This window comes from Hyla sarda, chromosome 1 (genome assembly GCF_029499605.1).
Source record: "Hyla sarda isolate aHylSar1 chromosome 1, aHylSar1.hap1, whole genome shotgun sequence".
NCBI classification, from domain to species: domain Eukaryota; kingdom Metazoa; phylum Chordata; class Amphibia; order Anura; family Hylidae; genus Hyla; species Hyla sarda.
The window spans coordinates 549,977,938-549,995,050 of record NC_079189.1 but is presented as its reverse complement, the minus strand read 5'-3'; the positions used below and the strand labels follow the sequence as shown (position 1 = coordinate 549,995,050).

At 40.6% G+C, this 17,113-nt stretch overlaps 1 protein-coding gene across 4 annotated transcripts in view; it reads right to left on the bottom strand.

Annotated features, from left to right (window-relative positions):
• Positions 1-17,113, bottom strand: part of AP3B1 (adaptor related protein complex 3 subunit beta 1) — a 228,561-nt gene that overhangs the window by 66,820 nt on the left and 144,628 nt on the right. For all 4 annotated transcript variants that reach the window (XM_056541614.1, XM_056541621.1, XM_056541629.1 and 1 more), the window contains exons 21-22: positions 12,021-12,096; positions 8,399-8,508 (exon numbers count right to left, since the gene is read on the bottom strand). In XM_056541614.1, coding sequence (XP_056397589.1) covers positions 8,399-8,508; positions 12,021-12,096 — 186 coding nt within the window. The remainder of the gene's footprint in view (positions 1-8,398; positions 8,509-12,020; positions 12,097-17,113) is intronic.

Here is a 17,113-nt window from a genome sequence, read left to right as displayed (position 1 = left end):
TATCCCCTAGCCTAAAAATAGGGCAAACGTTTCAGATCTCGGGGGGGGTACGACCGATGGGGCCCCCAGCGATCTCTCCTTTAAATAAACTTTTTTGACATGTTGTCCAGACATGGCAAAAGTTTAGTCCTTAGACCTGCTGCAATTACAACATACAACTGGGGAAAGTAGGCAGCAGCGTGTCTCTTTCCCGATCTGTCTCTTAATCCCAACTCTTTCACTGCATACTTTTATGGAGTACAAAGGTTGTCTAAAGCAGCCAGCCGGGGAGTGAACAGTTCTGCCGCACACTTCACAGGGTTATAACTTGTGATTGTAGGAGGTGTCAGAAGCAAGACCCTGTGCACTCTCAACTTTTAACATATCTGGACAACATATATGTAAGAAATAAGAAGTTTATTTAAAAGACAGCAATGTTTAAAGGGGTACCCCGGTGGAAAACTTTTTTAAATCAACTGGTGCCAGAAAGTTAAACAGATTTGTATATTATTTCTATTAAAAAATCTTAATCCTTCCAGTACTTATTAGCCGCTGAATACTACAGAGGAAATGTTTTTCTTTTTTTGAACACATTGCTCTCTGCTGACATCTCTGTCCATTTTAGGAACTGTCCAGAACAGCATATGTTTGCTATGGGGATTTTCTCCTACTCTGGACAGTTCTTAAAATGGACAGAGATGTCAGTAGAGAGCTCTGTGTTCCAAAAAGAAAATAATTTCTTTTGTAGTATTCAGCAGCTAATAAGTACTTGAAGGATTAAGATTTTTTAATAGAAATCATTTACAAATCTGTTTAACTATCTGGCACCAGTTGATTAAAAAAAAAAAAAGTGCCCCTTTAAGGCCCATTTACATGGGGTGAATAAAGGACAAACACACTCATATGAACATTCATTCCGGATGAAAAAGGCTTACCGATCGGCGGTTACTGGTTAGCGGATTTCATCATTTGTGCAGGCCTAACATAGGCAGCACTCAACACACGTAAGCAGCGGATAAACTGCCAACAATAATAGAAGTGTACAGGCCGCATGAGCGACTGGAAAACTGTTTATTTGGCCATCCACTCAACACAGAGTACGGGTCACCAAACTAAACTTTTAATATATTGTTTCTTATGTAATTATAAGACACTTTGCTATTTACTTGCTGTTAAAATTCTTAACTTTTATATGTGTTTAATGTGATTGAAAAAACAGCCACTAAGTGGCTCTGCTCGGTTCCCTGTGCAAGTTAAACAGTTAGTTTGGTCTCCTCCCGGCCGGACAAGAGAGCAAACTCAGGAAGTGAGTGTAAGGCATGGGGAGGCACAGCTCTCGTAGGCTTCAGTGACATCGCCCCTGCTGGGGAACACCCACTTTCTCCTACCGGGAGCTCACACAATGTAAGCAAGGGGAAAGGTATGATACACAGCTTTTTAAAGCTTGGAATTTTTTTTTTTAAAGGGCAGGAGGGGTGTAAGGAGTTGTTAGGGAATATAATCTGAGTTAGTTTAGAAAATATGGTTTGATGACAGGTACTCTCTAACAAAAGGGTTGTAATTGGGCAGTAAAACAGTCCTCTAAAGAAAACCGATTGATCTGAACAAACTTTATCTGTGCTTGTATTGTGAAATAATCTGCCCAAGTAGAAGGACCCAATATCTGGTGCGGAAATCCTGTATGACATCACAAACTTTAAAAACTTTGATGGCCATCGGGATATGGAGAGGAGAGGGTGACTAGCACAACAGGTTGATGGAATGGATTTAGTTAAGTGAGAAAAGCAGGACTAATGCCCATATATCTGCAATACTGTATTTTTAATTGCATTAAAACACATTGGACCAGATTTATCAATCTGTGTGAGAGAAAAAGTGGAGTCATTTTCCCACAGCAACCAATCACCGCTCAGCTAACGAGCTCTGGTAAAGTGAAGGCTGAGCTGTGATTGGTCGCTGTGGGAAAATCTCTCCACTTTTTCTCTCACACAGTTTGATAAATCTGGGCAATTTTGTGAAAACATTGAGGAATGTAGGCATTGAAGAAGTAAGTCTATCGCAAACCCTCTCCAGTGTTGCTGTGCTCATCCATCGGTGGGCCTATATGATTCCTTTCTTGGAAATACTTTTCATCTTTGTTTTTTTACTAAGTATTTGACCATGAGGTTCAACCTTAAGGGGAAGTAGCAATCTAATATATTGTTATGCACCGGTATCTGTAAAAATCCTTACTTTATGCCATGAAAAAAAGTGAACTAGGGAAACTGCTATTTTTTCTAATAATTTTGTAACTCCAAAATGGCTTGATGACATGATTATTTAATAAATATTTTAAAAAATCTAAATCAAATAGCATATTGAAAACTGCACAAACAATTTAAAACCCATACTTTTAAGCAACACATGCAGTTTTACAATGTGTTAAACTTTGCGCTTTTTGCTGCTACATGTGAGCATATCCCTGCAGTATTTTAAAGTTAAGTTTTTTACCAACTATGCTCAAATTTATCTTGTGTTTAAATCTGCCTAATAAGTTCACTAAACTTAATATCAGAGTGCCATTTCCTTTAACAATTTATGGCAATGTTTTCCTCTGCATGTATCCTGCTGACTACATTTGAGGTCCCCATAACTTCGGCTAGAGATGAATACATTTACTAGAACCTGGCCATGTTCACACACAATAAAATCTTTTTTTTTTTTCTTCTTTATGTCCTTTTTTCATGTGTGAATATGGCATTGGACATAGATTTGTTTTGTCTAGAAAAAATTTACTAAAGTCAGGTATGACACTGAGGTCCCCTAGGGCTGTATCCAAACTGAAGACTTCATTCCTGACTTTTCCGGACATTCAGTGCACTTTGGAATCGCAACAAATTTTTTTATTATTTCACAAAAAACTAATTACTGGGTGATTTGTTCAATTCCGGCTTAGGCCAATTTAAGGTAAATTCACTTACCTCTAGCTACCACAATTGCTCCATCAGTTCAGAAGAAAGATATGTGTAAGGCCAGCTTCACTTAGGTCTGGCGATCTGTAGTCACCAGGGATGAGAACGCTGGAACCAACAAGCTGGATGTTGTGGCATCTGGCAACTCTTCTCGTGCCCAACATGATGAAATGGTGCTTAACCCTGGACCTATGGCCTAACTGGTACAACCATGCTGGGGGGTGACTATACTGGATTACTGGACTAAGATAATGCTGGGACTGTAGCATGATTGTAAAAAAGTAACAGCGCTGAGAAAATTACATCACATGGTTATGCTTATTATTCTTATTTTTGTCAGTAAGGTTTTCCCATGTCTAATTTATTCACATGTCTCTACTTTGTCTAATTTTTAAGATCACATTGTATTCTCTGATATTTTTACAAACACAATTATCCCCTGAAAAGTTCAAAGTTTACCATACATCCGTGATTTCGAGACGTCCCCGTCTCCGACAATAGAAACCATTTGCCGCTACGAAAAGAGTCAGTCTCCTCTTGTCCTCAAATTGTCTGCATAATACAGTAACTGATTTACTGACGAATGCATGAGAAAACAGACTCTGTGACATTTCAATCACTCCAAAAACGAAGGTTGATTTGATTAAAAATAAAATGAACATTTAAACATATTTTCTAGTCTATTTCATTACAATTAACCCAATCCAGACTAGATGCGTTGAAAATGTGCAAAGTTCTGTAACGGTCCACGTCTCCGATGTGGTCCCGGGGTCACAAGGGAATGTACAAAAATGGCGTGGAGATACTATATTCCATTATTAATCTTCATTTACGGACCAAGTAGATGAAACAAAGGAACAAAGTATACTTTCAATAATGTGCAGCGGCTATGAATTTAGAGAAATAGGCTTTATTGATAGGCTTTATAAAAGCTGTATGCAATTACAGTGCTGAATCATTTGAATAATAGACTGTCTGACATATTCTAGGATAAGTGGCTTCTACATTTCTCTGATATTAGGGTCATATACTCATCTATTCTTACTCTAAGCTCTCCTTCGCCTGGTAATAAATTAATTTCTTAGTGTTAGTTCGGCATGTGCCCTACAGTTAAATTCATTTTCTCTCTTGCTGAAGGAAAAAGTAAAAAAAAAAAAAGTTCGGATTATTATTTCCGATATCAAAGCTATTTCTTAAGGGTATGCAAATTGCAGGTCATGGCAGTCCTGGCTGGATCATGTTAATAAGAACCATAAAACGAAATAATGCAAAAATAGAGAAATATTAAAGTATATTACAAAAACAGTTGACAAATAGTCCCAGAAATGCTCAATATTAGAGACGACAATGACATTTTTCAACACTTGAGGAACTCCTGGCACAAAAGTAATTTTTTCCAGTGATTATTTATATTAAAATATTTTTTAAGATCCTTGAGGACAGTAAAATTTACAGGTTAGATGAGTTATGTTCATTTGACACCCATAAGGGAAAACTTAACTAAAGACTGTATATTAAGTTAAATGTTGGTGTTAAAGGGGTTTCTGAGCTAATAAAAAAGACAGAATACCTATGAATGTGTGAATGCGCCACAAGTCATGCCATCATAGATCAAAAGTAGTTGTTTTCTATCTGGCCCAGCTAGGAATAGCATCTTTGTTTTGATGCCACTGGGGCTTGCTGTGGGCAAGATTAACATCTCTCATATATGATGATTCTCTCCCCCTCTCAGACATTTCATCTATTCATATGTACTCACATGCCTATTTAGTACAAAGTATAAAGCAGTTATGTAATAATGTACTATGTTTATACACAGCTTAACCCCTAAAGAGTACCTATCATCAACTAAACTTTCCCTAATCCCCCTCCCCATCTGACCCTGACTTTAACTCTCTCTATCCCTGTCATTATTTCTAGTTAAAACCCCCTGTAAATATATTTTTTCCTCTATCTTCGATAGCTCAGTTTTGAGGAAGTTGGGAGGAAGTGGGCGTGGCCTGGCAGGCACAACATCATCTGAGGCCGGCCAGGGCTGGATTCCGCCCTTCTTCCTGTATGCAGCGCTACCTCTCGGGAGCGTGCATACAGGCTGAGTACAGGGCAGGGACAGCAGCCTCCGAGTATCCTCCTCTCTGTTTGGCTATACACGTGCCATACAGAGAGGAGGAATGTTGTAGTACAGAGCTGCCGTGCCCTGCAGGGATAAGCACACAGCGCTCGCTTCTGCCTGTCTGATTGACAGGCGGGGAGCTGAGCTCAGTATGCGATTTCGGAATCAGCAGCCAGGCCGGTGTTCATCCGACATCACTGAAACAGGGACTCCTAGGGAGATCCCTGGTGGCCAAACTTTCAAAACAAAAAAACACATGAAAGGAAAAAATCCTTTGGATAGGGGATAAGATGTCCTGGGGCGGAGTACCCCTTTAAAGGACTCAGAAAATTTTATTTTTACGTTTTCATTTTTTTCTCCTCATCTTCTAAAAATCATAACTCTTTCAAATTTTCATCCACAGACTAGTTTGAGAGCTTGTTTTTTGCGCAACTAGTTGTCCTTTGTAATGACATCACTCATTTTACCATAAAATGTATGGCGCAACCAAAAAAATACTATTTGTGTGGGGAAACTGAAAAGAAAATCGCAATTTTGCAAATTTTGGAAAGTTTTGTTTTCACACTGTACAATTTACGGTAAAAATTACATGTGTTCTTTATTCTGTGGGTCAATATGATTAAAATGGTACCCATGATTACATACTTTTCTATTACTGTACTACTTTAAAAATCGCAAACTTTTTAACCAAAATTAGTATGTTTAAAATCCCTCTATTTTGATGACCTATAACTTTGACATTTTTCCGTATAAGCGGCGGTATGAGGGCTAATTTTTACGCCGTGTAAAACTTTTTATTACTTTTTATTGATACAACATTTGCATGTATAAAACTTTTAATACATTTTTTATAAGAAAAATTTTTGGAACAAAATGTTACAAAAAAAGCAGCAATTTTAGACTTTTTTTTTTTTTTAACGTTCACCGTATAGGATCATTAACATTATATTTTAATAGTTCGGATATTTACGCATGCGACGATACCAAATATGTTTATAAATAAAAATAAAAATTTTAACACTTTTTGGGGGTAAAATGGGAAAAAGGGACAAGTTACATTTTTATTGGGGAGGGGATTTTTCAAAAAAAAATGTAATACTTTTTTTAAAACTTTTATTTTTACACTTTAATAGTCCCCATAGGGGACTATTTATAGCAATCACTTAGTTGCTAATACTGTTCAGTGCTATGCATAGGGCATAGCACTGATCAATGTTATCGGTGATCTTCTGCTCTGGTCTGCTCGATTTCAGACCAGAGCAGAAGACCCCTATATAGATTGGCGGAGGCAGGTGAGGGAACCTCCAGCCGCCATGCTGGATGATCGGATCCGATCATCCATTTTAGTGACCGGACTGCCGCAGATGCCGTGATCTGTATTGATCGCGGCATCTGAGGGGTTAATGGCACACATCAGCGCGATTGCTGATGTGCGCCATTACCGGCGGGTCCCTGGCTGCTGATAGCAGCCGCAACATGCCCTGCATGACAGAACGTAAATGTATGTCCTGGTGCGTTAAGTACCACAGCAGCAGGACATACATTTACGTCCTGTGTCGTTAAGGGGTTAACCCCTTAAGAACCAAGCCCATTTTGACCTTTGGACAAGGCCAATTTTATTTCCGTGTTTTCATTTTTTTTTCCTCCTCGCCTTCTGACATCCATAACTCTTTTATATTTCCATCAACAGACCCATGAGAGGGCTTGTTTTTTGTGTGACCAATTGTACTTTGCAGTGAAACCTCTTATTTTACCATAAAATGTATGGCAAACCCCCCAAAAAATGTTTTAGTAAGGAAACAACAATCTAGCTAATTTTGGAGTGTTTCGTTTTCACACTGTACACTGTAAATTTTCTTTATTCTGTGGGTCAATACGATTAAAACGATACCCATCTTTACATACTTTTCTATTATTGTACCACTTTAAATAAAAAATATTTTTAACCAAATTTGTATGTTTAAAATCCCTCTATTTTGACGACCTATAACTTTTTCATTTTTCCATAGGAGCGGCGGTATGAGGGCTAGTTTTTTGTGCCGTGATCTGTACTTTTTGATGATCCAACATTTGCATACATAAAACTTTTAGGACATTTTTTATAAAAGAATTTTGGAATATGGTGTGACAAAAAAGCAGCAATTTTTGATTTTTTTTTAACGTTTACGCTGTTCACCGTTCGCTCTGATGCTCGTGGTCATGTACAGGTCGTAAATGTACGTCCTGGTGCGCAAAGTACTTCCACACCAGGACGTACATTTACGTCAGTTTGACGTTAAGGGGTTAAATATTTACTATAGTTGCTGCTCAGCACAAGAAACACAATCCCACTAGATATAAATAGGGAGGGGAAAGAGCAGGAAGCAGTGGATGTATGACCTCCAGTAGTATGGGGAGTACCATATTAGGTGGAATAAAGTACTTCTACATATCTCTCCAACTTAAAGAGCTAGTATGACTTCGCTCGTGCGGCAGGATGCTGGAGGCCCCAAAGACTTGCATGGGATCTACGACATTGGCGTTCCAGAATCAGTCTGATCATGTGAGTCTCAAAGCAATCCTCAGGGTTTTATCAAGAAAAACTAATTAATGACCTATCCACAGGATGGGCAATCAAGTGAAGGGAATGGAAGATTAACAGCAGTAACCCAGCACCAGTACTACACAGTGTGCAGAGCAATTTTACAGCTGAATATCTTGTGTGTACAGGAGTGTGCCAACTATCCCCAGACAGCAGATGTCTAGCTAAGGCCCCTTTTACACTGTCGGTATGCTCAGTTTTCTTCGGCAGTGTAAAGCCCGTTATTTTAGGATCAAGAAAAGCCGGAGAAAAAAAAAAGTGCTTGCACCTCTTTTTCTCCAGCTTTTCTCTCCGAAAATAACGGCGGCTATTGAATACAATGGGGTCCATCGGGACCCATTATTTGCAGGTATGCTCCGGCAAAATTACAGCCGGCAAACTGCTTTTCTTGATCCTAAAATAACGGGCTTTACACTGCCGAAGAAAACCGGCAGTGTGAACGTAGCCTAAGAAGGATCAGATAAGTTGGTTTTCAATGTAACAGATTCTTTGTTTTCATTAGAGAGGTGTCTGGAATTGGCTTATTTCTCTCTCCCCATTGAGAACACATGTTGAATCCATCATCAATATGTATAGCTGACAGCAGACAACGATAGATGGTTTATGAACACCTTAAATAAACCACATAGCCACTGGAAGGAAGCAAGAACATGCCATAAAACATTTGCATACAAAATCTTACACCAATTGTCCTAATATTTTCCAAGAATCAAAATTTGACAAATAATTGTTCTGAACCCTAATACATAATGGAATAAGAAAGATAATACTTACATTTATTACAGGAGATGGTGTAGAAAGGGATAAGCCGTGAAGGTCTGAAATTAAACTGGGAGAAAGGATGGCAGGTTTGGGGAGGGCTACTGTAGTCGATTCATTATTAACTGTAAAAGGAGAATAAAAGATGGTGAACAATACAATCACGGTCATATCATTTGTAAATTGCAACAGGAATATGTAAGCAAATAAAGAGGACAAATGTCTTAGAAGTATGAGAATACTGGAGAAGTATATCTTACTGTATAGTAAATATTACATAGATTTATACATGTAGTCCTATGGATCGCCATTGTTACAGACTACAAACCATGCCAAGTAGCCTCATCCTGTATTCATGTATAACTCTACCATGTGTTCCATTTTTAATAGAACAAAAACAAAATAAAAATGACCATACAGGCACTGCATATGACACCGAATGGGAAGGAACCAGGGTGAGAAGATGCTTGTTGATATGAATGAGGTCAGTGCACGAGGTGCTAGCACGTAAAGGCAAGTAAGTCCACAACACTGTGAGCAATAGGAGAAAAGTATGTGATGCAATTACTCGTATGTCAAACGATGGACTTGGTGTGATTGCGTGGAGGATCAATCAACGGAGATGGAAGCGATCCAGGGAGCCGGGGGCGTACCACAGACTAGTTTTGCGTCAAATGACGCTTCTTCCGGTCAGGTGTACGTCAATCTGTGATGGGTAAGTTACTTATATACAGCAGTATAACAAAGCAACCTGTAGAGAAAAAAAAAAAAGAGAAAAAAATCCCAGAAAGCACACAGGTATAGTGAATGGTTAAAAACAAATAAATACCACACAGATAAAAATTTACTTTAAAGAAAAGGGGAGAAGCCATTCCTTTCATTGAGCCCCAATGGGCCCAAAGCTTTCAGCTTCATTATCCATAATGTCACCCTTCGGAGTAATTCAGAGTGACGATCAACCCCTATTGGAACATCTGTAATACACTCTATACTCAATTCTTTAGGATCGCAGTTGTGTCTTTCGCTCATATGGTTAATAAAGAGTGGCTCCTTTGCAGGTACGGACCGAGTACAGGTGTTCTCTGATCCGAGTGCACAGTTTTCTTTTTGTTTTTTCCTACATAATAGTAGCCACAAGAACATATAATAGTATAAACCACGAAAGATGTCTGGCACAAAATAAACTGGTTGACAAAAATATTTTCTCCACCAAGAATGAAGTTTCTTTTCGCTAGATTATAACAACAATATTTACACTGTTTGCATGGAAAATTGCCTCTTGGATTATATTTTTCCAACCAGTTTTTCTCTCTCTTCTCTGTCCTTTTTTTCATTTTTAATCCTATCACCAATAGTTTTTGTACGTCTAAATGTAATAATTGGTCTTTTCTCTGCCAAACCTTGAAGGTCAGGGTCAGGTTCAAAAATCTACCAGTTTTGAGGAAGATGGTTATTCATGTTGGTATTTGCAAATGAAAAGATGCAACAATTCTTTGTTCTTTGTTTTGTTTAAGTAAATCTCTTCCATCTCTAGTTTGAGCTTTTTGGTATGCTTTCTCTATGATTTTGTGAGGGTACCCTCGGTTCTTGAGCCTGTTATTTAATTCTACAACTTGTTTTTCGTAATTAGATGGATCACTGTTAACTATTTTTAATCTCAGCATTTGGCTGTATGGAATATTATTTTTAACATATAGGGGTTGATCGTCACCCTGAATTACTCCGAAAGGAGACATTATGGATAATGAAGCTGAAAGCTTTGGGCCCATTGGTTCTCAATTAAAGCAATTTCTTTTACCCTTTAAAGAAATTTTTATCTGTGTGGTATTTATGTTTTTAACCATTCACTATACACGTGTGCTTTTTGGGATGTATTTCCCTTTTTTTCACAGGTTGCTTTGTTATACTGCTGTATGTAAGTAACTTCCCTATCACAGATTGACTTACACCTGACCGGAAGAAGAGTCATTTGACACAAAACTAGTCTCAGTGGTACACCCCCTGCTGAGGAGAGCAGCATATCTCTGCTCCCAGCTCCATGGATCGCATCCATCTCCATTGATTGATCTTCCACGGAATCACGCCGAGGTCCATCATTTAACATATGAGTAAGTGCAGCACATACTTTTCTCTTCTCCATTTTTTAATAGGTGGCCAAGAAGAAGCAAAGTGAAAACACATGACATTTTTTTTTATTGTAGTAACACACACAGGTTTGCAAGAAAAATACACCCTCTAAAATTTTTCTCCTGTTTTTAGTGTTAACAAGATCATGTAGTACAACTAGCACAAGGACCATGGACCACCCACAACCTAGGGACATGGAGCTGTTTTTGAAAGAAATTAGCTCAGTTTTTCTGTTCCTGGATATCCCCTTTAAGATCATTCTGGGCTAATTCCTCACTGTTCTCGCACCAACTGCTGTAAACTTCTCACCAAGCTGCTTGGCGATGGTCTTTTAGCCCATTCCCGCCTTGTGTATGTCTACAATCTTATCCCTGAAATCCTCGGACAGCTGGATTTCTTTGTTGTTATTTTGTTCAAATGAACCAACCAATTATTCCTTCCCCTAGCATGCCTTTGGGGCCTTCGTGCCTAAGCAATTTGTTTCGTTTTTCCATTGTCACCTTTCAAGTTCAGTAATTTTTCCGGCATCAAAACCATTCTTTTTTTTGCATTTTAAATTTATGATGTTCACCATACAAAAAAATATCATAATAGCTTCTTTTGTTTTTTTAACATACGGTAATTGCCATAATCGAAACAATAATAATATTTTTCTTCTGACGGTGATGTTAGGGCTCGTTTTTTAAAGGAAAAACTTTTATTGGTACCATATGGGAATATGTATGACTTTTAAAAAACTTTTTTTCCGTTTTTTGCAGTGTTCAAATTGCGGGATAAATAATAAAATAATTTTATTGTTCAGGTTGTTATGGATGTGATTGTACCAAATGTGTATATTAAAATTTATTTTTTTATGTTTCATCTATAAGAAAAAATAATAAGGAAAAATCTGTTTTTTAGGGGGGGGGGGGGATATTTTTATTACATTCTATTTTATGTAAATTTTATTTTTATATACTTTTTACTAGTCGGACAAGGGGACCGACAGTGATCACCAGATCGTTGGTATAATACATTGCACTAGTACATAGTGTAATGGCATATTGCTGACAGGCAATGTACCTGGCCATGCTGCACAGCACAGTCAGGTACACAGACAACTATGGCAATCCTGGGGGCCTTTACAAGACCCCGAGCTGCAATGGAAACAAGCTGAAGATCACAGGGGCCGCAGATTGTCGGGGATGCTGTTTCAAGTAAGAGCCACAATTCACATTCTGCCCATGATATGATTGCGGCTTGTGAGAGGTTAATCTACCTGGAGCGAAGGTTTCTCCATTCCTGGTACTAACAGTGGGAGCTCGGCTATCATACTGACAGCCAAGCTTATGCGATCCCTGCAAGGGAGAGCCACTAAGCCATAAGTACCCTTAATGACCGCTGATATGTCTTTTTATAGTGGTCAGTAAGAGGTTAAAATTAGACTGAATTTCTTGGTCAGTGTGCAAACGTACAAAATAACCAGGGGATTAGATATATTTTTCCTTTACTGTAAAGAAACTATACTTACAATCATCCAGGTCTAGAAGGGTTACGACTTGTTTCCTAGAAGGTTCCTTCTGTTTAGATGGTTTACTTTCAGTTTTCTGTTAATACAAATACAACAAATATTCTGAGCCAAATCACACAATAGCTATGCATGTTAGGCAAGTATGAAATCAACATATTAAAAATACTTTAGCCCACATTTAGCAATGATTGGACCTCAATTAAAATGTGCTAAACATCTTATCAAAAGGCTACTGGTTTTGAAGAACTATATAAATAGGGGAGTGAGAATGGACAGTTTTAACACCATGGATGACAGTTTCAGTACAATTGCAGCTTATCACAAATAAATTTGCTCTTAAACGGGCATTCGTAGTATAGCGGGAGAAAAATGTGTGCATGCACCGTTATCTCCCTCTTTCTCCCGCTACAGTCCTGTAAAACAACGGATCCCATTTTAATCAATGGGAACCAGCCGTGCCCGTTGAGACCCATCCCCTTGCCCGCTGTGACCCGTCTCGATAATTGTCATTAAAGGCCAAAAAAAAAAAGAGCCTAAAAGACCCATTACGGGCAGGTCCCAACAGCACTGTGAAAGTAGCCTTATTTGTATAAACAGTAGTTTAAAGTAAGCTTACTTTAAATAATGCCAGTCAGAATCTAAACTGAGGAGAAGCTTGGAAAAATACCCTTTGCAGATAGCGCTGCGGCTCCTTCAGAATGATGCAAGTGGACCAATGCTTGGTTTAAGGTTCACAGTGGAACCATTTTATATAAAATAAAAAAAACATGCGATTTTTTTTATTTTATTTTTTATATACTTATTAAAATGGTTCCACTGTGAACCTTAAACCAAGCATTGGTCCACTTGCATCATTCTGAAGGAGCCGCAGCGCCATCTGCAAAGGGTATTTTTCCAAGCTTCTCCTCATCCTTTCCAGGACAGTGCTACTGACTCCTGCAACCCAGAAGGCCCGGCAGCGACTCCGCATCTTAGTACCCCATTATCACTGGGATTACAAGCCTGTACTGTCTTTTCTAAGGTGAGCGGCAATCTATATAGTTCCTGGTCCCACTTCTGGACCACTCTAGATCCTGTTACCAAGGGTAATACACCAGGCGCCGGTATCGGTCTCTCCATTTTCTCTCCTTAACAGAATCTAAACTGACAGTTTGTATTGGTTGCTTGTTTTTATAAAAAAAAAAACATTTAAAATGGGATTGAGTGATCGCAGGGGGTGTGACCTTTGGGACTCCGCGTTTGCAAGAATGGGGACCCAACTCAGATGCTCCATTTATTCTCTATGGAGCTGCTGAAGATAGCTGAGTACTGTGCCAGTCTCTCTCTGGCAGCTCAATAGAGAGTGAATGCAGTGCGTGCAGAACCATCACTTCATTCAGCTGGAAGAGTCAGGCCCCCGTTTTTCACAATCTGGATAGGTTTTTATCACTAGAATACCCCTCTACTGTGTACCAACTGCTTAACAACTTTTAGGTAATGCTTAACAGCATTTAAGAGGACTCCGACTCTGTCACAATGTATTCCAGCATATTAATATATAGCATTCATTTGAGAATCACCCAAAATTTTACCATGGCTCCTACATGATCAAAAGCCATAGTGGAGCTAAGTTATAGATTAGATTGTCATTACAAGTGACTACCCTATTGACAAGGTTGTACTAAATTCTGAGACTTGTCAGGGTGACTAGATGTGTCCTTTTGGCATCCATTGGGGTAGCATGCATCTGCATAGCTGCATATTGTATGTTGCTTTAGTAAAGTACTCTTTAATCTAAATATTATTTTACTACTTTATATAGCTCCAATATTTAGCAGCACTGGGCACAAATTGTTACCACCCACCCATGTCTCTGTCCCCAATGGGGCTAACAATGTAAATTCTATATCAGTATGCTTTTGCAGTGTGGGAAGAAGACTAAGCACCCAGTAACAACCCCATGAAAATAAGGGAAAACATACAAACTCCATGCAGATGTTGTCTTTGATAGGATTTGGTAGTTAGTAACAATGCTACCTGCTGAGCTGCCCGCGATCTCGCACCAATCAAATGAAACACACAGCATGTACAAGCTGATTTATGGTGGATTTTCCCCATTGACCTCAGGGAGGGAAGGGAAGTCCAAACCAATCTGTGTTGTTGATTTTGCTGCAAATTTTTAAACACGTTTTTGAAGAAAATGTAATTTGTATAATCCGCATCGAAATTGGCAACGAATCAAATCCACAAAAATGTGGTGTACATTTTCTGCTGCAAATTTTGGTGTGCAAATGCTGTGGATTTTCTGCAGCAGAAGATCTGGGGAATTTATGCGACATCTGACCATAAACTTAAAGGGGTTCTCCAACCCTAAGACATCTCATCCCCTATCCAAAGGATAGGGGATAAGATGTCTGATCAATCTTGCATTCAGCACCCACCACTTTGAGCTTCACGCCGCCCCCTCCCATAGACTTGCATAGCGAGGGCGGGGCGTGATGTCACAGGGGGGCGGAGTCGTGACCTCACGATACTTCGGCCCCGTGGTCGGCACCCGGCAGTGTGAGCTGGCAGTGCAGCTCAAAGAAGTGGGTGCCAAATGCAAGATTGCGGGGGTCCCCAGCAGTGGGACCCCCACAGTCAGACAACTTATCCCCTTTTTGTAACATCTTTAAGTAATGATAATCTTTGCTTTAGATATGCTTAAAAACATCTTACATATAATTAAAACATTTTAAAAAATGAAACGTCCTCTTATCTAAAAATGCCTAATGCAAATCAGCAACAAAAGGAATGAGGAACATGCAATGCAAGTGAAATGTTACCCAAATAGGGGTATTATCAAGATAATGTCTCATTTAAATGTCCTCAATAGACTGACGTTCATTCCAATGTAGAAGGCAATGTGGGTCTACGAGAAGATGTTCAGGGTACATAGCATCTAGATTTACCCATTTACAGTTCATCTTGTTAATAGAGACAGAAGCCGGATAAAGCATATAGCAGATGAAGCAGGAGATTGAGGATTTCTCTTGCTCAATGCATAATTCATAGCTTCTGACTGCAAAGTGTGTAAAATGAGAATTTCACACCACTGCAAGAGCTGGGAAGCCGCACAGAGAAGCACATGAATTGCAGTTTACTGGCAGAATTTTACCTTCGCTTCCAAAATATTTGTGTGTTACGCATCATTTAAAAATCACATCCTCTAACTTATAGCCCAATGTTACCTTGTATTGGCTCTTAAAAAGTTACCACTCCGATACGACTTACTTATTTAGGTCATTTAAGTAAATGCTTCAGAAAGCTTTAGAAAGAGTCAGGAAGATTTTAATGTGTAGTTCCCGGATCCTGTATCCTATAAGAGTTTCAGCCAAGCTTTTAGTTTTATTAGCAGATTTCTCTTGATTTTGTACATTGGTTTATGGCACAAATACATAACTGCAGATACCAGAATATACACGTATATGGTCACAACCAAGCACGACAATATTTTATAGCCTTAAGTGAATAATATTTGGAATTCAAAGGTCCAGGAATTTATGCTATTCCAGGATAGGGGATAACATGTCTGATCGCCACTGGGGACTAGGGATTGACGATTATCGGATTGGCCGATACTATGCACAGGGCCCCGCTCGTCCTCAGTGCACAGGGCCCCGCTCGTCCTCAGTGCACAGAGCCCCGCTCGTCCTCAGTGCACAGAGCCCCGCTCGTCCTCAGTGCACAGAGCCCCGCTCGTCCTCAGTGCACAGAGCCCCGCTCGTCCTCAGTGCACAGAGCCCCGCTCGTCCTCAGTGCACAGAGCCCCGCTCGTCCTCAGTGCACAGAGCCCCGCTCGTCCTCAGTGCACAGAGCCCCGCTCGTCCTCAGTGCACAGAGCCCCGCTCGTCCTCAGTGCACAGAGCCCCGCTCGTCCTCAGTGCACAGAGCCCCGCTCGTCCTCAGTGCACAGAGCCCCGCTCGTCCTCAGTGCACAGAGCCCCGCTCGTCCTCAGTGCACAGAGCCCCGCTCGTCCTCAGTGCACAGAGCCCCGCTCGTCCTCAGTGCACAGAGCCCCGCTCGTCCTCAGTGCACAGAGCCCCGCTCGTCCTCAGTGCACAGAGCCCCGCTCGTCCTCAGTGCACAGAGCCCCGCTCGTCCTCAGTGCACAGAGCCCCGCTCGTCCTCAGTGTACAGAGCCCCGCTTGTCCTCAGTGCACAGAGCCCTGCTTGTCCTCAGTGCACAGAGCCCTGCTTGTCCTCAGTGCACAGAGCCCTGCTTGTCCTCAGTGCACAGAGCCCTGCTTGTCCTCAGTGCACAGAGCCCTGCTTGTCCTCAGTGCACAAAGCCCTGCTTGTCCTCAGTACACAGAGCCCTGCTTGTCCTCAGTGCACAGAGCCCTGCTTGTCCTCAGTGCACAGAGCCCTGCTTGTCCTCAGTGCACAGAGCCCTGCTTGTCCTCAGTGTACATGGCCCTGCTTTAAAATGCCCAAAAATTTAAATGCACGGAATATCGGTATAAGTTATCGGCTATCGGCCTGAAAGTTCACAGGTTAACAGTATCGGCTCTAAAAAATCAATATCGGTCGATCCCTACTGGGGACCTACGCGATATCCCTGCTGCACCCGGCATTCGTTTAGATCGTTGGGTGCAGCGCCAGAGGCTCGTGACGTCAAGGTCACACCCGCTCGTGACATCACAGCCACGCCCCCTCAATGCAAGTCTATGGGAGGGGGCGTGGTGATTACGCCCACACCAGTAGACTTGCATTGAGGGGGCGAGGCTGTGACGCAATAAGCGGGGCGTGACCATGAAGTCATGAGCCTCCGCCATGCATCTCCAATCATCCGTGCACAAGATGTCTGGGGTGCCGCAGCCGAGCTGGGAACCCCCCGCGATCAGACCTCTTATCCCCTATCCTTTGGATAGGGGATAAGATGTCTAGGGGCGGAGTACCCCTTTAAGGAACTCAAGTCAGCATCTCTGGGGATATACATCTAATATAAGGTATATGTATCCTTTATTATTTAGGGCAGCAAAAGCGTTACTGTCTGTATCACTGTTGATATGTGGCATAGATCGCTTACAATCAGTTTTGGAACAGATCAACAAAACAGCACAGCATGCTG